The sequence below is a fragment of the Rhagoletis pomonella genome, unplaced genomic scaffold (assembly GCF_013731165.1).
Source record: "Rhagoletis pomonella isolate Grant_MI unplaced genomic scaffold, Rhpom_1.0 Rhpom_scaffold_00006, whole genome shotgun sequence".
In the NCBI taxonomy this organism is placed as follows: Eukaryota; Metazoa; Arthropoda; class Insecta; order Diptera; family Tephritidae; genus Rhagoletis; species Rhagoletis pomonella.
Genome location: NW_023458560.1, coordinates 9,034,743 through 9,060,453, shown reverse-complemented (window position 1 = coordinate 9,060,453; position 25,711 = coordinate 9,034,743). Strand labels below are relative to the sequence as shown.

At 36.2% G+C, this 25,711-nt stretch overlaps 1 protein-coding gene across 1 annotated transcript in view; it reads left to right on the top strand.

Annotated features, from left to right (window-relative positions):
- The window catches only part of LOC118740381 (helix-loop-helix protein 11), a 72,690-nt gene that overhangs the window by 10,446 nt on the left and 36,533 nt on the right, over positions 1-25,711 (top strand). Inside the window, exon 2 of the mRNA XM_036471892.1 lies at positions 21,775-22,093. Within this exon, the coding sequence (XP_036327785.1) occupies positions 21,775-22,093 (319 nt within the window). The remainder of the gene's footprint in view (positions 1-21,774; positions 22,094-25,711) is intronic.

Sequence of the window (25,711 nt, the reverse complement as noted above, 5' to 3'; positions counted from 1 at the left end):
AATTAATGCCGTTATAACATTTTCAATATCTCAATTCTATCGACTAGGTGTATGGTGTCAAGTTAGCACTACATACCATTTTTTCTTAAAAAACGAGAGCTACAAATTTTTTTTCCCACAACAAATTTACAACAAAAACACTACAATTAATGCCGTAGTTAACTTTTCCAATTTCGAAAAGTGTAGTGCTAACTTGACACACGTAAATACGTTGTCGAAATATACGGATCCTCCAAAGATATAAAAAGTTCAAGTCACGTTTTAGCTCCAAAGCAGAAGATTTTCCGGTAAGTAAGTAATTTTGTACATTGTCGAATTTCGACAGTAGCTGGCACTCCTAGTCTAATTAAAATCTCGAAAGTTTTACGAAAGCTTGTTGAATTTTTGTTAGTATTGTGCACAGTTTTAATCTCGGCTTTACACAGCTTTTGTTAAACAACGAACTATCTTTTTAGAAAAAATAATAATATGTTAAAAATTTGGCAAAATGTGGTGCGGCAATAATTTGTTCGACCACTGTATGTATTTTTGGTTACTGCTATGAATTCTTGCTCTAGCTGTTGTTACCTTTAACATAGTATAAAACATCACTTGAGCCAAATGGGGGATTGGTTGACATTTTCGAGATCAATCGCTTTCCTTTATTGGGGGAATCCGATAATTACTTGTACTTCATAACTCAAATTCATAAAAAATAAATGCATAAAATGACTTTTATACTTGCAAAGCATTAATTTTTTATTAATTTTATTTATTTATTTATTTATAAATGCATAAAATGACTTTATGCATAAATGACTAAATGCATAAAATGACTAAATGCATAAAATGACTTTTATTAAAAAATTCAAAAAATCTCAAATGCAAACATGTGTCAACTCTTTCTTTCAACAGGTAATTAGAAATTATTTTGAACTTTTTTATACTACAGTTCACATCTTATGTAAGTCAAAGTGCGCCTAATTATTTGCACCACCACTGTAAGGTGTTAACCAATTCGTTAATATACATATCAGCTGAACAAACTCTCCGATTTCGATTCTAAAGCGTTTCACTACAAATCGTTTTATCTTGATGGTTTTGTACAGCTGTGCGGTCATTTCCGTTTTCCATGTCTTCTTGTCGCGCCTCAAACAACGGCTGATTTGCTTTGCCAATTGGAAATATTGTTTGTATACTGCCTGGATGGAGGTCCAATCGGTGTCGATTGGCGCATGGAATGCCATAGTACGCAAGTTCATTCTGAAATATACGAAGCATTAACGCCAGCGCAGCTACCGTCGCTGCCGCCCCTCTGTGGAGAGCGGCATTACAGTCAGACAGACGATTACATGCATGCACGCCATGGACCTGCACCAATCCATGGAAAGACGGCTGTTGTTGGCGAGATTTGTTGGCATTTGGCTCATAAAAAGGCCAAAAACTAATAAAATCGTCATTGGAGCGGGCGGCTGCGGAGCCACATTCCAAAACCGGCACCGACTGCTGCAACAGCGCTTTGGAATTCACATGAAATTTTTTTGCCAGAGAGTGATTATTGTTTCTCAAGTCTCTCTTGTTTTTTTTTTTTTTTGCCATGTGTTAATGGGTGGCCAGATTGGCGAGCGAGTTGATGTCGGTGCATATACATATGTTACGTATAACTTAACTGCAAATTTAGGCGATAACACGAAGCGAAAATGCGGCTGAATGTCGGCACTTGTTTTTGCAATTTATTGCGTTTTCTATTATTTACCTGCCGCTTTCTGACGAAGTGTACTAGCACTTTGCGTTTGTTGTTCTTATTGCATTTTTTGTACCTTTCGTCTGTATATTAAAAGCACATGATTATTTATACGTAAATTGGCATGTAAAATGTAAAAACAACCATTCGCACATATGCAGTGGTGCTCACGTATTTAGCACACCTACAACTTTTACAATTAGGGTAGGTACTACCAGTTAAAATTCTACTTTATGATCTGGTAACTTTACTATGAAATTATAATCGATATGTGAGCACCCGTAATGTGCAACTTTTCAATAAGTATTAATATGAGCTTGGAAAGGATTTCACTAAAATGTTTTAAGGATTTGTAACTACCCAAACAACAAAACACCATAATGTTTTTAAACTTGATAGAAAAAATATAATTATGTAGCTCTTTACGCATGTTGTACATAAATTTTATACAAAGTTTGAAACTTATATCTAAATGGCTTACATATGTATACATACAGTGGTGGAAAAATAAATAGGTACACAACATTTTAACAAATTTTTCCTATTTTTCTTTTGTTTATTTAATAGTTATTATTTTTATACAAGTATAGTTCATTATCTAAAAAAAATCCGGTATGTAAATTAATTTTTCAAACTTGTGCAAAATTTATAAAAATTCTGCAAATTACATCTAAATTTTCAACTTTTTAATAAAATTTTTTAGATATTTTTTTTAATATGCAGTTTTATAGCCCATTTAATTTTAGTAGAATAAACTGCAAGTTTGAAGTTGCTAAAAATCGCGTTAATTTTTGGCAATTTTTTTACGTATTTTCTTCCATACAAAGTATATTCGACATTTTTTTTTTTTTTGAATGGGAAAAAGCGCGCAATACATTCAGAATGAAAATTATCAAAAATCAAAGCGTTTTTTGAGGAGCTATAAAACTGCATACTCAAAAAAATCTTAAAAATCTGATTAAAAAGTTGAAAATTAGTTGCAATTTTGTTTAAAATATGAATTTATAGGGGTTTTGTTAGATAATGAGCTACATATACTTTAATATAAAAAAAATTAATACAACAACATGAAAAATTTGTTAAAATTAAATTTTATAAAAAAAGTGAACGAAAAAACTTTCTATGTAAAAAAGTCTCTGCACGGAAACTTTCTAGTGGGTGCATGTACATATCGTCACCTGAAATGCAAACATCGTCGCTGAACAAGTCGTAACTAATAAAAAATTAAAAATTCGCATTACAACTCCCACATCATTTTATGAAAAAATAAAAAATATTAGTCAGGACTTTTTCCATTTCAATTACGTTGTTGTTACGTCGTTTTGCATTTGAGGTGACGAGGTATACATTTGTACCTATCCGTATGTAGTCGTTTGTTATTTGACAGCAACTGTATAATCACAAAGAGGGTGGAAATACTTACTTGCTTAAGTACGTGACATGAGGCAAAAACATTTGCAATTTCCCGTTTACTGTACCTCCATACGGTTTCTCCACATTGTTTATTGGTCGTGTCCAGCAGCTGTTTTGGTTTGTTTACGTTATTGCCACTTGTCAATACATACCTATGTACATATGCTACATATGGGGCTTACGGATGGATAGGATGTCATTTACTAAAATCACTAATTTTTTAATAAAACTTGAATAGACAAACTAAATGATACACTTTGGGCACGCAAACCTTATCACCACTTAAAAAAAAATAGGTAGAATTTGTAATTAATAAAAAAATGTGTTTATTTAAATAGAGTTAACATTAACAAAAACAATATCTACATTTATGTAAATAACAGTTTCAAACTGTAAAAAATTTTAAACTTTTTCATCAAAATTTTGTCGAAAATTTCGGCTATGCAATTTAATAGCCCATTTCATACTAGTATAATAATTTTCAATTTTTGAGTGACCTGAAATTCTCAGCGAATAGCAAATTTGAATTTTTGGCGAAAATTTTATGATTTTTATTTTTTCTTTTTGTACAAAATTTGAAGCTATTATTTTTATAGTTTTTGATTCAGTGTGAACTACATATATTTACATTTTTTTTAAATTTCGGAATTTACAAAATTGTTGCTTATTTAAAACAAAAGTTGTGAGGTTTACGTGGCAACCAAGTGTAAGCAGTAAATCTAAAAATGCGAACAGCACAGACTCTTTTCGTTATCTGCTCTGAAGTTTATCATAGGAAAGATGGTGCAAAAATGTTTTTCGCGAAATATTGACGGAAAAATGTATCTATCTTTACCTAGCAGAATTAAAAATATTTCCGTTGCGTGTGATTTAGTTTGAATATATAGCATTTTCAGTTTAAATGAAACATTTTTAATTAAATGAAACCATTTTTAAACAAAGCGAAGCCTTTTTCAAATTAAATGAAACCTTTTTCAGGACAAGCGAAACCATTTTCAAATTAAATGAAATCTATTTCAGATTCAATGAAACTTTTTTCAAATTAAAAGAAATTTCCTTTTAAGAATGTTTCATTTAATTTGAAAAAAGTTTCATTTAATTTAAATAAAGTTTCATTGAATCTGAAAAAGGTTTCATTTAATTTGAAAACGGTTTCACTTAATTTGAGCATTTTCAGTTTAAATGAAACCAAACTTTTTTCAAATTAAATGAAACATTCTTAAAATGAAATTTCTTTTAATTTGAATAAAGTTTCATTGAATCTGAAAAAGATTTCAATTAATTTGAAAATGGTTTCGCTTGTCCTGAAAAAGGTTAGGCGAAAGTTTGTTGCACTTTTTGCGGTCTTTTAAAAAGTTTAAAACATTGGTTTATATGGGATTTGTTAGAGAACTGTATTTTCATTGAAAATTCTTAAAAACAAATAATTAAACATATCGCTTTGAAAGGGGGGGTGCTATAGATATGTCCAATACTGTACATACATACATTTGGATATGCATAGATCCCCAGCAAAAATTTTGAAACTTTTTGGGAAGAGCTTATTTTTGTATTAATGTAGTAACGTAGTTACATGTAATGCAAAGCCAAGAAATTTTACATTTATTCGATTACCTCCCATGACATGCACATGTTAAAATAATGCATTCTGTAAACGAAAAGGCAGCGGTTACTCTCGGAAAGTGGTTCCCCAAAATGAAAAGTTTTTGCTGGGTAAATACATAAATATGTATGTTTTTAAGTGTGCATATGTATTTGTACGTGGACATTTATAATTGTGTACATTTATGTAGCCTTTCCACTGTCACTTTAAGTTATTAGGTAAATATTTGTGTCATCATTTGCAATTTTCCACCGTCTCGTGTGCATATTTACACACAGTATGTGTACATTAAGGCGTATCACGAAATAAGTTTACCGTGTGTCAGTTTTATGTGAATACTCATGTCGACACAAAATTTTGGGTGTAACAATTTTTTTTTATGCACAGGCTAAAAACCTGTAAATCGCGTTTCTTGTTATAACTTTCTTATTTGCTATCGATTTTTTAAATTTTGATGCCTAAACTATTTAATGGCCAATTTTAGTCCTGAGCGAGACCTTTTCAGCGACATAAAGATTAAAAGATCGGATATAAAATAAGACAGTTATAGCAAATAACGCGATTTAGCGGTTTTTAGCGGGTGCGTAAAAAACTTTTTTAGACCCAACATTTTCTTTCGACATAAGTGTTTAAATAGAACTGACACGCTAAACTTTTTTTCTTTCATAGCTCGTGATACGGCTTAATGTACATATGCGTGTAACTTTGTATGTACATTTAAATCTACATATGTATGTATGTAAGTATGAGCACATGTTGAAAATATAGTTAAATCGGTAGGTATAAATATTTTGTATTTATCGAAAAATATCCTGCGTGTGCATTTATGTATGTAGATCAGTGGTCGGCAAAAGTTAAATTGTGACTGTGTTGGTGAGAACAAGAGAACTGCTCCGCATGAGCAACCCAGTAGGAAATTACGAGAAGCGAAACAAAATTTTTAACTTGTCGGTCTTCAATAAAAACATATAAATACATATATTTAACACATACATATGTACACATATGTGCATCGCTCATTTACTATGAAAGTATCATAATCCCAAAAAAGCAAAAATCGGGTTAAGTATGCAAGAATGAACATTAGTTCTTATGAAGTGTAAAAATTTCATAGCTGTAACGATTACCAGTAGCTCACTAGAACAAAATCAGTCTTATCCTGAGTTTCGCCCGAAAAAAAATTCACCCGAAAAATGTTCATCCGCGCAAAGTAAACTCACGGAGACAAATGATAAAGCTGAATATCTATTAATTTTTCCCTTGGGAGTATATGTAAATTCACAACTTTAAAACTGGTTTTCTCGAGTTTTTGGTGTTTTTAGTTATGAAAATATTGAAGTAAAACTAAAATAAAAAAAATTCAAAATTCATATGGATTCACCCACGTCAAATATTGAAAATTTAAATAAAAAAATTGAAAGTCATGTTCATCAAAATTTTCATATCATTATGAAATGATTAAAAATGTCTTCCAATCGCATATATATTCCCTTTAACAACCACCCTTTAATTCTTTGGAAAAAATTAACTTTTTTTCATTAAAAAGTCGTTGTATTTCTTCATCAGAATGTTTCCTTATGAAAATAATCAAAATGTCTTTGAATTGCATATTCTCTATTTTTTAAATGACTTATAACACAAAAGGCACTGCATGTCACCAAAAGCATTTTCAAGCATGTAATATTTCTCGTGTCGGCCGCTGTGGTGTAGTGGTAAGCAGTGCGCGCTTTCACTCATCAGCACCTGGGTTCAAGCCCTGGTCAAAGCAGCATCCCAAAAAATATAGAAAACGGTTTTTTCTTAACAGCGGTCGTCCCTCGGCAGACAATGGCAAACCTCCGAGTGTATTTCTGCCATGAAAAACAGCTTCTCATTAAAATACAATCGCCGTTCGGAGTCGGCGTAAATTTGTAGGTCCCTCCGCTTTGTGTGACAACATCAAGGCGCACGCCACAAGTCAGAGGAGAAGCTCGGCCAAACACTAACATATGTGTAAGCGCCAATCTATTATTATTATTAATATTTCTCGTAAGGCATTTTTGCATACAAGAAACAAAGCGCAACACCCAAACACGATGTTGATTCGTTGCTCTCTAGCCAACGACTAAACGATAGAGCGTAAGAACACGTGTGAGTTCATGATTCAATAATACAAGGTTGGCTAAATATTGACATTTGTGTCAATCGACTGCCTTGTAAGGTTGCATTTGAGAAGGAAAGAGAAGCGGGTAACAATTTTATCCCCTTTTGTGAAAAGGTAGTAGGAAAAGTAGTGCGGTAGTGCTGAAATGGGGGTTTGTTTTTTTTAATTGAATTAAATATGTGAAGCGGATTCCACTGACCTACACAATAGACAATGAATTAACTTTTTTATGGTATAATAAACATGCCATATAGATATTAAAATGAAATAAAATTCTGACCAAAGATAAATCGTGTCGACAAATATTCCTAAATATTCAAAATAAACCATGGGTGCATTGAAATTCCAGTATATATTAAACAAAATAAATGGAATTTAAACAAATCCTTTATTCAAAGGGATTATATGAAGAAATATACAAATAGTAATGATGTAATTGATATAATGCATACGAATGAATCCATTAAAAATTATATTTGTTGCATTTAAAAATTACATGTTAAATATCTTGAATTGAATTATATTTGGTTTTTTACAAATTTTAATTTTTTAGTAATGTTTTCTACTATTTTCTCCAATCAGTCTTGCTAATCATTATATTGGTTACATTTAAAAGTTACATTTTCAATATCGTAATTGAATTACATTTGGTTTTTTACAAATTTCGATTTTTTAGTAATGTTTGCTACTATTTTCTCCAATCAGTCTTGCTAATCGTTATAATAGTTACATTGAAAAGTTAGATCTTGAGTATCCTAATTTAATTACATTTGGGTTTTTTAATTAAAATTTAATTTTAATGTTTTGTACGTTTTTTACAATCAGTCTTCTTAATCGTAATATTGGTTACATTAAAAAAATATGTCTTCAGTATCATAATTTAATTACATTTCGTTTTTTAAACGTGTAAATTTTTGTAAATATTTTCTACTATTTTCTCTTGTCAGTCTTGTTAATCATTATATTGGCTACATTTAAAATTTATATCATTAACAGCTTAACTTGAATTACATTTGCTTTAAAAATGTAAATTTTTGGTAATGTCTTCTATTACATATCGCTTGCGCATCTGCTTAAAAGTCAACGGATGCGGACAGTATCCTATTTATTTCTTCTAAACCATTTTCCATATGTTGTCTCTGGCGTTTTCGAGTCTTCTTTATATGTCTGAAGATTTTCGTCAGCGTATGCATGTAGTGGGGTTTAAAATGGTTGGATGCAATAATTGTATGCTTTGTGGTAACTTCCAAAGACCTTCGTACAAAAGCTGTTAATAGTTTTCGTGGTTGAAAAACGTATACGTAAATAGATTGACACCGGAAATACCGTAACCTTCAATGAAACCAGCCAAAGGTGTATCATCTTTACGCACGAAATACTTGTTTGCCACATCTACTGCAAATAAAGAAGTAAATGCTAAGTCAAACTAGGATTTAGAAACAGGAGAGCTTTTCTATGTATTCACCGTTGTGTTTGCCACTTCTTTTTGTAAAAAGTGTGCTGCACCAGCGGACGTGGACGGACACACAGACGATCCGGACCTGCACAAGAAAATTTATTTATTAATATTTGCACTTTCACTTTTATGGTGTGGTATACTTACTTGTAAATGTGCCAAACTTTACTTGCTGTAAAACTCTAGTTCTTTAAAACGATTTGTGAATAACTCTGAGACTCTGCAAAGAAATACATATGTAAATTATTGTTTTAATTCAAAATATTTCCATTATTTTAGATTTTTTTGGCATACTTACTTGAATTTGCGCAATAGAAAAATGAATTTCCACAAAACAATCGATGAAAATATCCGCAGTGTTGCCTGTTAAACTTTTTATACGAACACAATATTTATCCTTGTATTTTAGTAGTAGTTTTTATAAATCAAAAAAGAAAGCAACACAGGCTAAGGCAGAATACGGGAGCGAGACAACTGCCAGGTTATCCAACCTTGTGTTATTGAATCATGGTGTGAGTTGATCTTCCACAATTGTGGTATGAAGCGCCGACCACTGATGTAGATTCTTCTGTAGACAGCTGTTCCAACCCTGCAGTAAATCGCGCTAGCTCAGAACTAGGTTCTCGATCTATCCCAACGCAATGCTTTCAACTGTCTGTTTTTACATGGCGATGTCCTACGAAGTGGAAATCGCCACCTATGCAAAACTTTCGAACTAGTTCCATTTTTGACAGTTCTGGGACAATAAGTTTTTTATGAGAAAAAAGTTTAAAACTAGATCACTGGATATTTTTTCTTTACTGAATAACTGCTTCCATTTTGGGCAGACCTACGGCAATAACTTTTTTATGAAAAATTTTTGATTAAGTATTCGATTTTTTTCATTTTTTTCTGTTCTTTTACAGATTACATTTTATTTCGTTTTTTATACTTTTATTTTATTTATATTAAATTTGATCATTTTCTCTTCAATTTTTAAGCGGCACTCAACAATTTAAATTTATTAAATCTGAAAATCACAACTGCCTCTACCGCGATTTGAACTCGCGACCAACGATGTTAGAGTCGGAGGTCTTCCCGCTGAGCTATTTGAGTATTGTACGAGACGTGAGAATTTGTGCATTTAATTTTCAACAGAGCTCAACTAGCTCACCAAACGTTTGAACTGTCCCTCTCTGCAGCCGTTTTGCACTAGTTCAGAGATAGTTCTGAAATGTGTAGGGCGGAGCTAGCGCTTTAACAGACTGTCTCTAAATTTTACTGCAGGGAATATACATGTTTTCTCGAAACTACATACGTATCTATGTACTCATGTATGTACATATGATGCTTAGTATATTTATAGATCATCCAACATAAGGTTTATATACATACATACATATGTTTGTATGTACTAGAGGTTTACGCCGATAGGCTTTGCGGCGGCGGCGACGCCGGCGCGTCGGGAAACGCCGGCGCTACTGCTCATAAGGTAGATTTCAAAGAGTCATGAGGCTACTAATCTTATCATTTCAACTCGTCAGCGTTAGGCATTCGCCATGCCAATTATTCTGTTATTATAATTCCATTTTTTTCATTATTGAATTAGTTTTAAAATTAAATATTGTTACTTCCTACTTGAATTAAAATGTTGAGTGTCTGGCGCTGATTTATGGGCGAACAGAAGAAGTATATACATACATACATAATCACACGGATCTCTATGTTCTCTACAGATCCGTATATGCTATTAAATGTAAAGAAATAAAAAAAATTTAAAAGTTTAGTTATTGGGGTAATTTATGTCGCTCTCAATAAATTTTTGCAATAATCTTATCAAACGTTATGTTAAATTACGGAGTTCTTACGATTTTTTGCGGATTACACATTGAAAACAAGGTTGGTCTACTTTTTTTCCAAAAGTTTAACCCATCAACTCGAACCAGAACGGGCCTTTTAGACCCACTGTTGAAAAAATAGCTTATAGATGGTTAACATTTCCACTAAAATATGAAGCGCCAAATTTTTCTAAGGAGAACCGAATGTAATGAAAAATAATACTAATGTACTGTTTAGAAAACACTTCGATGCGAGGGCGCAAAGCCTTCTTGGGGTTTGACCCCCACTAAGGAATGCTAACGTAATTTTCACACAACCACCTAGTACTTGTATACGTATGTGGGACCCCAGAATAAAATAACTTAGGAATGTAAATATTAGCAAAAAATGTGTTTGTTTAAAATATTTAAAAAATACATAGAAAAATCAACTTGTATTTACTTTATCTCCAATAATTGAGGAGCTCGATGCAAAGAGGCCGCTTCTACTAAAACTGCTTTCTGAGATATTGGCGTTAAAGTTTTTGATGTTTTATAACTTTCTTGTTGTTGTACTAGGTGTATAAAAAGTAGTATTGTTGTAGTATTGAAAAGAATTGTCTACTGCGGGAAAAAATCGTTAGATTACCAGTATTCGACCCTAATTTAACTGTAATAAACGGTTTCGTCGAAAAATATCTTACCTATGTTTTTTACGAGTTACGCTATTTTTGGAAAAATAAAGGAGATCATATTCTTGTCTAGTGTCCCAAATTATGCAAAAAAAAACTAATTTAAAAATGTACTTTTCATTTCGTAAAATTGTGTTTTATATAAGTAGAGTTTAGTTCCTTCAAACGATGTATTCAATGTACATACATCATGAAAATTTTGTACAAAATTACTTAGGCGCCGAACGCCGCCGCCGCGTGAGAAATGACAAAAAACGGCGCCGGCGGCGGCGTGGCTCGGCGGCGTATACCACTAGTATGTACTACATTAGGGAGGTAAAAAATAAATAAGTAAAGTCGGAATTGTAATGCTCTCATCACTTAGGATTGTTGCATACCGCACCAAATTATTCCCGTTTTGTTTTTTTTCGAAATCGAAAAAATATTTAGAGGTCGCTCAAGGCACTCACAGTTTTCTATGTAGTTTCTATGCGGGAAACATTTGTTTTAGTAGAAATGGTATATAATTCTTGAAAAGAATAATACCCTATTGTTTATTGCACCATTTTTTAATAATAATTATTTTTTATAGGTCCCCAAAAAAAGCAGGAAAAATGCAATAGGGGACCACTAAAAAAATCGCTAGTATTAAAAAATAGTAAAATAAACAATTGGGTGTTATTATTGGAAGTCTCCTGAAGAAACAGAGATTTCGTACTTCACTTTTTCTAATAAAATTTTGGACCCCCCTAATGAATTTGGCAGAAGACAGGCCCATATCGATGGTCAAACGTCCTGCATAACTTTTGAATTATAGGCGTTTAAATTTAAAAAATAATGAAAACAAGTGAATTTTTTATGTAATTTTAAGAAGGGCACAATTAATTATGTCATAACTTTTGAAGCACACCATATTCTGATTTGAAATTAAATGGGCATTTTTATGTGTACACTTCATATGTAGTAAGTATGTAAGACAAAGTCTGTAACTCCACATTTCAAAATTTTCAAAATTTTCGGTTTATCGCGTATAAGTTTTGAAGCATTTAATTTTAAGAATTTTTTAAGTATGTACTGTATTCTACAAACAATTACGAATAATTTGATACCTTAGCAAGAGGTGTGCTTTCAGAATAAACTAACTTTTAAAGATAAAATATTCTGTGATCTTGAGCGTAATTTTTATTCCAAAAACACCTTAATTGAAGGCACATTTGGAAAATACGTCGAAATGATCTAAATCTTTCTATAACTGCTAATCCTTACAAAATTACATATACCTGCAAAATGCTTAAAAAAATTTCCTCTAGAAGTGTGTAAAAACCCCGATTTACTACTTTAAATGATGCTCCTTTTAGTCAGAATATTTCGAGAGTTGTATCAAAGCAATTTTTTTTCGACAAATGTTCTGATAGTTGCTCTTACTTAATTGGAGCCTTCTAAATTCAAACCTCAGTATTACCCTATTGGCTCCACTTTTCGAGATAGCGGTACTTGAAACTTTGCTTAAATTTTAACTATTTTATAAAAAAGTCCCCGGGTTTTGAAGATATTTTATTAAAATTTGGCACATAACGGTTTTTTAATATTACCTTAATTATTCCTTAAAACCGTCGAAATCGGTTCACTAAAACATCTAGATTCCATACAACTGATTGATCAGAGACGTTGTTTTCCAATTAAACAGGTTAAAATTTAGTTTAGGTTCAATTTAACATATAGCACGCATACAATTTATTATTCAGATATGAAATTAGAGTTATAGCACAAAAACACATATCTGAGTAATCAGTAGTATTGGAGCTATATGTTAATGTGAACCTATTTCGATAATTTTTAGAAATAATTAAGGTAATATTAAAAAACTCTTGTGTGCAAAATTGTAGTAAAATAACTTATTTATAAAATAGTTAAAATTTAATCAAAATTTCAAGTGCCGTTTTCTCGAAAAATGGAGCCAATTAATTAAGTGAGTTCGACTTTCAAAATCTTTGCTGAAAGTTTACAACTTGAACCGCGTAATTTGAACCCAGCTTATTCTTTTGTTTTCTATTTCATGTTTATTCCTCTTCCAACTTTTGAAGCGCTTGATTAAAATGAATTATACTTCTATAAATCGATTTATTAAAAGATTACGAATAAAATTATATATAAAACATAGGTGTGCTCACAAATTTAAAAAATATTGTTTTTTTTTTTTGAAAGTGTACATATTTTTTAGATTTGCCCATATAACTGAATTGTGTAAAAATTGTTTATGAGTTGTCAATGTTTGACCATTGATATGAAATAAATGGAGCCGAAAAAGCTGCAATTGGAATTGATCACGTGGAGGTTCGTACATTTAAACAAAAGCCGCTGTTCGCTTTAGTATCGATTACACTATATATGTATCCAATCTGTAGACAGTATATAATTAAGTATGTGTATATTTCGGTATAGAAATCGACCTATTTGTCGATATTTTTACCGCAAAATATGTTGAACTTCATTAAACGAGTATTTATTATATTATAATAAGAAGTTGCTTGTTTTAAAAGCTATCTAGAAAATTAAAAAAAATTTCGAGAACTTTATTCCCAACAACCAAATGCTTGGTAAAAGCAACAGCAGTAATGTATTGCAGCGCTACTCTCGACAAACCTGTTTGACAAATATGTTTCAGTTTGAAGAGGTTTCTGTCGTTAGTACCCCGCTTTAGCTATTGAGCTCTTCTGCCATTTCAAACTGGCTTTAACGATTGTGGAATTTCAAAACTGTCGAATTTTCTGCATCACAAGTATTCCTAGAATGAGAAACAAAAAACAAACCACCTCAATGCCACTAAGAATAAGAAAAAAACGCCTCCATGTGTGCGCATACACAGCAGAATTCGCAATGTTGTGGAGTTGCAGAACCACATTCCATTGCGACGGTAACAACACTATTCACATCGGATTGTCGCATCATCTCACCCACCAAACCAACCAATGCATTGCAATGTATGCACTTTTCTGTGGCCTGCAGGAAATATCTCGTTTCTGGAAACTTAAATATACCAAAGTGTGTTTAATATGGAATCGATTCGGAACAATCATCCGAATCACACAAAATCAGGTAATAAACATTTTCCTTCTAGTTGAAAATTTTTAATCGAAAATTCAGAAATTGTCTTCATTTATAGTACAGTGTACCCGCAACTACATACGTGAACCCTGCCTTGCGTGAACCAACATTTAGTAAATTTGTCTATATAAGGAATGTCCAAATACGTGGAATTTGACTTTCTGAGTTTGAGAAATCGCCTAATATTAATAGGGCAATTCTGGCTAAGACAGTAAAAAGTTTTCGTAAGACAAATGAAAGACAAATGCCCAGATAGTTCGAAAGACTTTTGTTATTCTAGCACAAAAGTCTTAGAAAAGAGCTATCTCATTCAACACTCGTGGTAAAAATTTATTTTAAGGGAAAGCACTTGTATATCACTTAGCTCGCGTCGCGAAGGATGGATGCAATCTACGATCTGTTGAGTGTCTCGGCGAACTTAGCCGAGGAGGGATCAAAAAAGGTCTCGAAGCTTATACTCTCTAAAGAGGGAGGATATATCTCACACGATTGGTGCTCTAACAGGCCACTTATAGGTAGAAACGCAGAACGACTCGTGGCCTTTGTGTGTCCCAGCGTATCAGTGACAGCCATATCTATCTACCTACCTACTTATACTAATATTTAATGGACTACAAAACTGTGCATACTCAAAATTTTTCTAGGAAATCGAATTGAAAATTTTTATGCAAGTTTTTGAAATTTTTTTTGCATTTGCAATTAAAAAATTTGGTTTTTGTGGTTTTGTGGTTTTTGGTATTGAAAATATATATACCGAAGTATGTAAATAATATCGACAAAACGTCAGGGTATGCATATTTTGGACGCTGAATGTATGTACATACATACATACATATGTACATATACACACAAAATTCATCGAACTGTTTAGGACATATGTGCATTGCTGGGTATTGAATGCATCAATGAGGTGACGTCTATGCAGACGCCTTTATTTCATCTCTCATCTCGCCACACCGTCACCAAGTTCTTCCATAAAAACTTATATATTATTTTTAGACATGTTAAGGTCGTTTTGCATGTTTCGAAGATTTACTGGCTCTTGTGCTGTGTTCACGGTTAATAGCAACTAGTGATGTGCCGAGTCGCCTATTTTTGGTACTCGAGTATTTTGATACTCATTAAAAAAAGAATCGAGTCAGGATTCGAGTCAGATACTCGAATCAAGTATTCGAGTTCAGAGCTCGGTATTCGAATACGTTACAGATTCGACTGCTGAACATGCACCCAGCCGAAATGCCGACTTTTTAATTAACATGATATTATTATTAACTCCAAGATAGTATATCCGATTTATGTAGATCAAAATATAGAAATCTAATTCTTACATACTTGCAAATAATAATTAAAATTAAATAAATATAGGGTTCAATAACAGTTGCTTTATTTATCATAGTAGAACTAGAACTTAGTAGTATGTCATAAAAAAATATCCAAAGTAAATAATGAGTTAAAACAAATAAATCTTCAGTACCTTAAACGTTCAACTAGTACTTCAATTATAATGACAATATTCCATGAGATCTAGATTCATAAACAATAAAATTACTCCTTTGGAATTTAAAATTCCTTTCATCTTTGGCAATTAATACCTATAACGATATTAAAATTAATTTAGTTGTGTGGTGTATTTGGTAAATATATATATATTTTTTTTAACGCTAAACTGCCATTTATATATCAAAAATACCTGATTCGGTGTTTGATAATTATAAGTACTCGAGACCCATACTCGAGTCTGTGTATGCGAATACTATAATTTGCTTACTCGAGTACGTGAGTACTTCTAAAATACTCGAGTCAGAACTCGAGTCGACTCGACTCGGCACATCACTAATAGCAACTTTGGACAGTACCGTTTGGATAAACTTTCATAAGTTGATGTCATGTTGACGTTTATGTATGTACATATCCCGCAGAAAATCTGACTAGCTCAGAACTAGCATAGAACTAGACCTTTTTCCGACAGTACTAGTTTTAGCTTAATACCCAGGCAATGCAACTGTCTAGTTTTACACGGCGATGTCATTAGCGGTGGCAATTGTCGCCCAGTGCATTACTTTGCAACTAGTTTTTAGTCGGTTCCGTTTTGGACAGTTTTTTTTGAGGAAGACTCGATTTTTGGATATTTTTTTCGTTTATTCTTTTCTTTTACAGATTACATTTTTGTTACATATTTTAATTTTTAAAAAATTTTTTGTAAGCTGCACGCAACAATTTAAATTCATTTAATTTGAAAACTCACAACTGCCTCCACCGCAATTTGAACTCGCGACCCACGATGCTTGAGTCGGAGGACATCTCGCTGAGTTACTTTCGTATTGTACGAGTAGTGAGCATTTGCACATTTACACAGCAAGTTTCAACTGTCGCGCCTTGCATTCCTTTTGCACTAGTTCAGAGATAGTTCTGAGATATGTAGTTCGGAACTAGCGCTTTCTCAGACTCTCTCTAAATTTTACTGCAGGGTATAGAGTATGTATGTATATAAATACCTACAAATTATTCATGCATACCAGCATAGGTGAGCTCAAAAGCGTTGAATAAAAATGCTGCAAGTCGCGCCATCTTAGTATTTGCCCAAAGTAGTTTGTGCTGTAGTAAACCACAGAGGTGAATGAAACTGCATTCCAATGTCAGCAATACGAAATGAAATTTGTGATGGCAGCCGAGGAGCTAACGAATACGAAATCGATTGAGATTTATGAATGGCGCGAGAAAATAAACAAAAACTTATGTAACATACATACATATGTACATAAGTACTATCTGCGTACACACTGATTGTATGTTTATTGAACATCATGCATACATACTTGCATATGTATGTATGTATGTATGTATGTATGTCACCACATTCCCACAAGAAATTATAAAGTCTCAACCTGTGAACTATACAAGTATGTACTTAAGTTAGTAACAACAATTATTTGGAAAGTTTGGCAATAAACAATTTTTTTTGGTTAAACTGTTTATTAAGCTTGGCTTGCACATTGACCGCTGTGAAGTGATAACACAATACACTAAATTTATGTGCTTACATATATCAGTAGAATGCTGATAATCAAGGACGCCTAATAATGGTGGCGCCTCTCTAAGGCTTTAGAGCCAATAAGAGGATAGAAGAATTACATAATAGACTGCCGCCCGCCCACTGGGTTGGTAGGTTGGGATGGCTGCCTGCATCCAAGAGTAGAGAACTCGAAGGGAACGCGAGAATTCATAAGTGCCTGCTGCGCTTAGGTTCGCCATGAAATCAAAGAATTAATGGTGAAATGAGAGCCGTCTAGCCCTCGCTGGGCATGGCTGCGACAGAGATAGTACTCTAAGCTTTCAATTTCTTCCTTATCGCGGCAGCTGCGGCGGAAGACTGTGGCTAGCAGACCCATTTCACTTGCATGCATTTACATTAGTAGTTGTTGTTGTTGTAGCGGCTGCTAAGCCCCGCTCGGGGCGGTTCATCCATCAACGTTGTCGTCTATTTCAGCTAGGGGGAGGCCCAGGAAGTGTGCTACTTCCAAAGGGGCTGTCCATAGGGGCAGGGGCGTTAGCTGAGTGGGGTTCCCAGGGCATGTGAAGAGGTGCCGGGAGTCATGTGGCGACTCTCCACATGCCAGGAATTGGTTGGGCACATCCTCGTTGATTCTGCTCAGGTAGCTGTTGAGCCTGCTGCAATAGCCAGAGCGAAGTTGGGCTAATGTAGTGCGGGTCTCCCGAGGCAGACAAAGTTCTGTCCCGTCCATGTCCGGTGGTTGTGTGCCTAGAACGGCATTCACATGGCGGGAGTCTACATAACTTGAGACTGATTCCCTGTGAATGCCGTTCAGGGCCTGTCGGTAGGATGACGGGTCCAGAAGTTGTTTGATATACCTCTGGACTTCGTCTGTCAGTTCGTAAAGATGCCTCCTGACGTGCCGTGGCGAGGGCTCTTCCGCGAGCAGTTGCCCGCTGGGATGGCCACGTCTGTGGCTCCCAGCGAGGAACTGCTTGCAGAGTATTATGTTATGCTCCTTTAATGGAAGAATCTGGGCCTCGTCATGAAGGTGGTGTTGAGGCGTCATCAGGAGGCATCCTGTCGCAGTTCGTAATGCCGTGTTTTGGCAGGTCTGTAGCTTCATCCACTGCGTCCTGCTAGTCCCCGGCGGCCATACGGGCGCTGCGTAGTTTAGAACCGGTCGGCCAATTGCCTTGTATGTTGCCAACGACGTTTCTTTATCTTTGGCCCGAGGATTTTCGGGTTATTCACCGTCGGTATTGTTAGGCCATCGACGTGAATACCCAGTGGCAGTCTGACCTCCTTGGTCCAGGTGGTGAAAAGGGTTGCCGACGATTTCGCAGGGGATAGGGCAAGGCTCCTTGCAGTGAAGAAGCGAGAAAGTTCGGAGAGGTAACCGTTTACTTTCGAGCACAAGTCATCAATTCCATTCCCAGACGCCATGATCGAACAATCGTCAGCATACGAGACTATATTAACACCCTATGGTGGCTGAGGAAGCATTGATATGTAATAATTAAACAGTAGCGGGGACAGGGCACCACCCTGTGGTACCCCCTGTTTAATTTTACGTGGCTTGCTAGTTTTGTCTGAAAATAAATGACGAGTGTCGACCACTCAGGTAATTCGCCGACCACCGTTTGAGTCCCTGTGGGAGTGAGGAGGCCTCTATATCTTTTAGTAGCGTTGAATCACTGACAGTGTCGAACGCCTTGGACAGGTCCAACGCTACTAGAATAGTTCTCTCACAGGGGCGGTTTCGGTTTAGGCCACGAGTTATCTGAGTGTTTATGGCGTTAAGTGCTGTTGTTGTACTATGCACTTTACGGAACCCATGTTGATGCTTCGCTGGGGTCAGGTGGTTCGTGAAGTACAGGAGCAGCAGGGCCTCGAGTGTCTTCGCTACCGGGGAAAGGAGAGTTATCGGGCGATAAGACTCTCCTTTGTTGGCTGGTTTCCCCGGTTTGAGCAGTGGGACCACTCTCCCCATTTTCCAGATGTCTGGAATGACGAGAGTGGTCATAGACAGGTTGAGGACCTCCGTTAGGTACGGGAGTAGCAGGACCCAAATTTTTCAGCATCAACATGCATATTCCTTCGGCTCCAATGGCTTTGGAGGCTTTCGCCTTCCCGATGGCTGCCCACACCACACCGCTGGTGAAAACACGAGGCGCACTAGGTTTTGGCATTTTGGCAGCCTTCTGGTCACTCGACGTTTGGCTTTATCCACCGGAGGATGCAGAATGAACTGCCGGCTAAAATAGCTCGCGCATCTCTCCGGGTTCGACGAAGCGTGGTCACCAAAGTTTATCTCGACTCTGTCGTCGCTCGTCGTCGGGTTGGACAACGACCTCACGGTTGACCAAAGCTTGCTCACACCAGAGGCGAAGTTGCAGGTCTTCAAATGCTCTTTCCATATCTTCCGCTTATGTACGTTCACAAGTTGCCGAATCTCCGAATTGAGATCCCTAATACGGGGATTTCCGGGATCGGCCTGACCGTTGTCGCGCTCATCAGCTAGAACAGCCGCTTCGGCAGGAAAATTCGGACGTGGATCCTTAATACATCCTGCTGGTATGAAGCGAGCTGCAGCAGCGGTGACAGCCCTGCGGAACTTACGTTCACCTACATGAACGTCGGTTGGTATGGGTAGTGCAGTGAAGGCGCCCTCAGTAATATCCGTGAAGCCTTTCCAGTCACCTTTGGAAAAGTTGACATAAGTCCGGTGATCCACGGAAGCAAAGTCGGCAGGTTTATCAATCGAGATGACTATGGGCAGATGGTCTGATGCTAGAGTCAGCATAGGTCGGCCATGATACGCTGTTTATCAGACCAGCGCTGACAATTGTTAGATCTAGTGAGCTGCAGCAGCTGCCCATAATCCTGGTGGGTGCGTCGTCGTTCATTGTGCAGTATGTCGAATCGTCTATCTGCTCAGCCAGATGTATTCCCCTACGATCATTTGACAGGCTTGAGTGCCAAAGATCGTGGTGCGCGTTAAAGTCACCAACTACCATACGGTTTTCACCTCTGAGTAGGGGGTATGTATACGTTAAATATTTCAAGTTCAACATCGCCTGACCGGATAGCAATACCCTGACATTCTAGGAGGGTATCCCTGCGGTCGATGTCTGCTTCAATGACACGAAACTGCACAGTGTGGTGCGTGATGAACGCTACACCTCCACCATTATCTCGCTCGCGATCTCGACGGTGCACGTTGTATCCGGCGCAATTCAACAGGGTTGAATTGGCGTGCAACTTCGTCTCTTGGACCGCAGCTATTAATATTCCATGCCTTCCCATAAAGACAGTTATCTCGATCTTGCTCTGGAGTCCGGTACAGTTAAATTGTAGCACCTTTGTGTGCCTTGGGAGATCGATTGTGATGTGTGGTGTTAAACAGTTGTGTTGCCTGCCGGCCCCCTGCTGTACGTGCTGCAAAAGGGGGTGCTGCCTTGTGGTGGTGGTTGGCGGCGTCGCGGGGGAGGGATGCGATGGGGCAGCACAGCAGGGGCCCACATAGTCACTATCCAATCTCGCGTGTTGCGAAGTCCTGAGCACGCCCTAAAGTGGCACCAGCCGAGGCAAGAGTTGCACTTGACTGATGTAACGTTACGGTATATTCTGGACTGACAGCAGATTTTCGGAGGGACTAGGAGTTGCCGGCGGCGGTGTGTGGGTGCTATTGTGTTTGTTTGTGTGTCTATTGTTGTGTTGTGTTGGGGTGTGGGTGTGTTGATTGTGTGCTGCCCAGGCGGGTGGTGGTTTGCCGTTCGGTTCGCACAGCATGTGGCCATGAACGACGTGGTCCATTGCCGGTGCGTACGTAGGCCCGAGCAGTTACGGAGGTGACTCCACCCGTCACAGGCATTGCACCTGACCGAGGTGGAGTTTGTATGCAGTCGTCTCTGGCATACGCAGCAGGTGTAGATTTCTGGCCCTGGGTTTGACTCTATGCCAGCCCTGAGCAGAAGGGTGCGGAGAAGGTGTAGCCCTAGAATCGAGCAACGTTTGATGGATTTCGCCGACTTAAGGGGTTAGATCGCCGAAACAACAGCCCTTGGTCGGGTAAAACCCGAGTCATTCCGGTACGTAGAACCGGCCGTGGTTTTTGTCCGATTTCAAAAATTTCCAATATGGCGCTTAAGAAACCTTAGTTGAGATCGGTCAATTAGTTTTTGGGATACACTTACATGACATTTTTTTAATAAATATTGATGAATTCCTTAGCCACACTGCTCAAATAATCTGAAAGTCCGCTACATAAAAAATATAAATTCAGGGACGTATTTAAGAAAAGTCGCCTAACTTCGACAATTTTTATAAGATTGCAATAATTGAGATATCAGTTTATTTAAAATTAGATTTAATTTTAGATAGTAACATATTTTGAAATTTTGGAAATTATCGATGGCCAAAATTTAAAAAATTAAAAGAAATACGTTTTTTTTTATTTTACTCGATAAAAAATCCCAAAAAGCTAAGTCCGACAATAGATTATTATATACCATTTTAAATGCCTCATATCACATTCGATCCCTGACATTTAATTAAAAATACTCATTCAAAAACTCATAAATCTACAAAATCGAATTTTCTGACCTAAATCGACAGGTCACTGACCTCTAAATGACCTTTAAAATATCTATAAAAATAGGCAATAATATTTCCCATAAAAACTAATAAAATTAGGTTGTATGGTCTTGAAACTTCAAAAAAAAAATAAAAAATTTCGATGGGCACCCTAATGTATGTACATACAAACCTATACTAAGTAGTAGATGTATGTATATCAAAAGAGGTGTACCCAATTTTTTTTACATACACATTACGAGATCTAATGACTTACTTTTTACGCTCTTTCAGACTACAATTAGAAGATTCCGGAGGTGAATACATTCAGTATCAGGCGGAACCGCAAATCCCACAGCGTCAGCGCCACACTAATTCCGGCATGAATACGAGCAGTGCATCAATAAAGAGTGGTGGCAGTGGTGGCGGTGGTAGCACCACACCAAACGGCAGTGCCACCAATAGCGGCAATAAAAACCTGCTAGAGAGTGAGAAACGTATGCGACGAGAAATCGCCAATAGCAACGAACGACGACGAATGCAAAGCATCAATGCCGGTTTTCAGAATTTACGCTCGCTCCTACCACGCCACGAAGGCGACAAGTTGAGTAAGGTAAGTTACACCACACCACACCAAACCATGCCACAATATGTGTAATTGTATGTATATGTATACAAAGTATAAGTATGTACTCATGATATGCGCGCCTTTTTTCGAAAAAAAAATTTACATTTTGTGAATGCTGTGGAATTGAGCAATGCCCCCTATTAGCAATTCCTGTTCTACTTCTATGTACACGCATATATTATGCAATTTCCAACGTCTATGTACGCGCCAAATCCCTAGCTATGTCCTACATTTATTGCCTGGATGTCACAGTCATTTGGCTTCCCAGTAAAGACGCTGCTATTGATTGATACATGCAATTTGATTTAAGTCAACGTATATTTTTGGCAATTTCACCTTAGTCACACAGCTAAGAAGATCGTTATTGGTATAAAATTATTTAAAAATTTCACAAACTGTATACAAGTATGTATGTACTTGTATCTTATAAATAGTATAACCAGAAATTTGCTGTGAGCCTATTTGCGCAAACTCGCAATAACGGGCGGTGGCGGAAAGTATAGCCAATGCTCTGCCTATGCGTGCATAAATATGTACATACAATCATATATTTGTGGCATACTTAAGTGCATTTAATTTTAAGAAAAATAGTTGGATTCTATTTTCCTAGCTTGAATATTGTATCCCAATAAACTTCAACCGACAACGGACCGTTCTGAGTACTCCCATTGTAGGTGTGCAATGTATGTAGGTGTGATAGGTGGGTTGTCAGTAGGGTTTTCGTGTTAATTCGAAAGATTGCAATTGAAAAAAAAAAACCGGTAGCCTATTTTGAAATTAAGAAAAAACCGCATAAACCGGTTTTATTTTACATATTTTATCTTATCTTGGTATGAAGTCATGACAAAATAATACAATAAAACTATTAACAGCAAAGGGCAAAGCAAAATAAGTACAACGTTTTTTTATATCAAAACTAAAACAAATAAAAATCAGCGAAAAGTTCACGTTTGGTATTTTTTATTACTTTACTGCATATTTTCTGATATTTTTTGGTTTTGCCGCCGCAGCCGAAAGCTTAGAGATGCCTACTGCCACTCGGGAGATCCCTGGTTCACTTTCTGGATGCAGCAACATCAACAAAGGTCTTTTCAAGCAGTTGCCGCCCCTTGGCACTCAATGGCAACCCTCTTCGTGTACTTCTGCCATAAAAAAGAAGCAGAACATGAATGCGGAGAGGAGCTCGCCCAAACACGTAGAAAGCGTTGAATCGCCAAGCATTCGTTTATTGGAATCAAATATGATATACTGTTCATCCCCAAATAACTCAGGATATCAATTTGAAACTAATTAGGAGCTTGACTTCCCTTGAACCGCAAAGCTTGCAAAACCTAAAAGTTTTATTCAGAGGTCAAGATTTGGATCAAATGAAAAATCCGGCTTGTTCGATCAAAAAATTCGGTTTATTCAATGTTCGAAAATCCATATTTCAAAAAAAAAAAACCGTATATAGATTTCCAAAAAAATACTGTGGAAACCGGTCTCGAAAAACCTTAATCACCCTAGTTGTCAGTCACCCGTTTTAGGTGCCTAACCGGCCGTCTTCACGTGCTGGAAAATATCGCTTGCGTGACGACGCATGCGAGATCATCCCGCTCTGTAGACCGCAAAAAGTACGAAGCATACTTTTTCTCACATACCGAGCGGTTTGCGAGATCTCGCATGCTTTCAACTATAATTTTTGTTATTTGACAGGTATTTTCTCATTTCGCAGAATTCTTCAGAGTAGAAACATCGTTTATTTTAGTAGAAAATACAAATTTAGCCTGAAAAGCTGTAACCTTATTTTTTGGCGACATTTTACAAATGAAAAAGTGTGCTGCCAAATGTCCAATCAACAAAACTATCCCGCTTGTGAGAGAAAAAAGCAGAACGCAAGCGTGATTTTCAAGCATGTGAAGACAGCCGGTAAAATATACTTTATTTTTCGTGTGTGTGCATACTGATGGTGTTGCTCTTAGAGCAACAGACTAGCATAAACCGTGGATGTGTTTAAACATATGTGCATACATGAACACTAAAAGTACGACTCTGCATTTCTAAGGAGCACACACAGTTTGAGGGTTGCTGGAAAGCGGATCGATATTATTTTCCAGAAGCATTTTGCGGCACACTTGTAAAAGCTGCAGCTTTGTCATCGAGCGCGCAGTCAATATCGTTGGAAAGCATCTGTGATGTAAGCTGTGCGAAGCTTTGACCCTATACAATTATGTAGGTATGTATGTATGCACATACGAATGTACATTGTATATACATATTTACATATGAAAAAAAATATGTACTGCGTACATGTACTAAATATCGAACGCATGCAACTGCTTGCTACTTGTAGACGAAATTTTGAAATACCTCAACAAATTGCATGATGCAATACTATCCCTTGAATGCTGCTGATTTTGTTATTGCTGGGATTTTGTGCTTTGGGTCACATGCATTTAAGCTCAGCATCTTTCCCGGTGAAATTATTATATAGTACACCCATCGGCATGCATACGCACAATACAAAACATACCTCTGTATATGTATGTGTGGAACACACATACATCCGAGGCAGCATCTGGGAAAGGTCAAAAGTTCAATAACCGCTTAGATAAATAGTTCGTATATAACAAATATGTAGTAAATAGTAGTATGAATGCGAGTAAAATTTTACAAAATTGGTAGCTGATGTGATGTATGTGTGTATGAATTGCTTGTTTTTTTTCACAAATCATATACATATGTATGTAAGTATGTAGATAAATGTTATATATTTTTTACACTAGCTAACTTGTCCTCTGGTTGATATTTTTTACAATTGAAAACTCGACAAAGCGATACCAACTTTTTGCATAATCTCCTCGCCTGCAGTTGAATTTAAATGAAGATTAAAATCCGTCACTATCGAAAGAAAAGTTCCCCTTAGAAAAACCAATCGGCCCTATGCTGAATATCGTCATCGTCATCGTCGACGATCGTCAGCGCATCAGTAACATGGCTGACGATGGCCCTATCGTCACTTTTACTGACGATGACGATATTCAACATAGCGCTTATTACGCGCTTAAAGGCGCATAATGAGACACGTACAGAAAACAAGTAATTTTTAAGGGACCACCTGTGAGACTCTACCTTTCCGATGCAAAAAGAATTATCGAAATAGGTTGACGTGGTCCAAAGTTATGCGGTAACGTACATAAAAAAACTATATATGTATTCCGACGAATTGATAACCTACTCCTTTTTTGAAGTCGGTTAAAAATTGTTCAACAATTATACAATTAAAAAAATTTAAATATAAACCGTTTATAATAACTTTTAGGGAGTTTATAATAACTTTTAGGCCGTGTAAATAAAATCGGAGAAACCAGTATTGAGTATTTCCATGCTTTCATTGCATGAGGTCTGTTCATTCAACAATTCTGTTACGACTTGTTGAACAGCCGTGTCATTATCTGATCCCGTTTTTAACACTAACAAATATACGAAAAAAATAGAAAATAAATAAATAAAACCACGTAAAGAGGATGAGGTTTTTGTATAGTATATCAAGTTTTTGTGTTTTTTAGCCAAGGCAACTGCACAAATTATATTTGTTTTAGGAAGTTAAATTTCTCTTTTTAA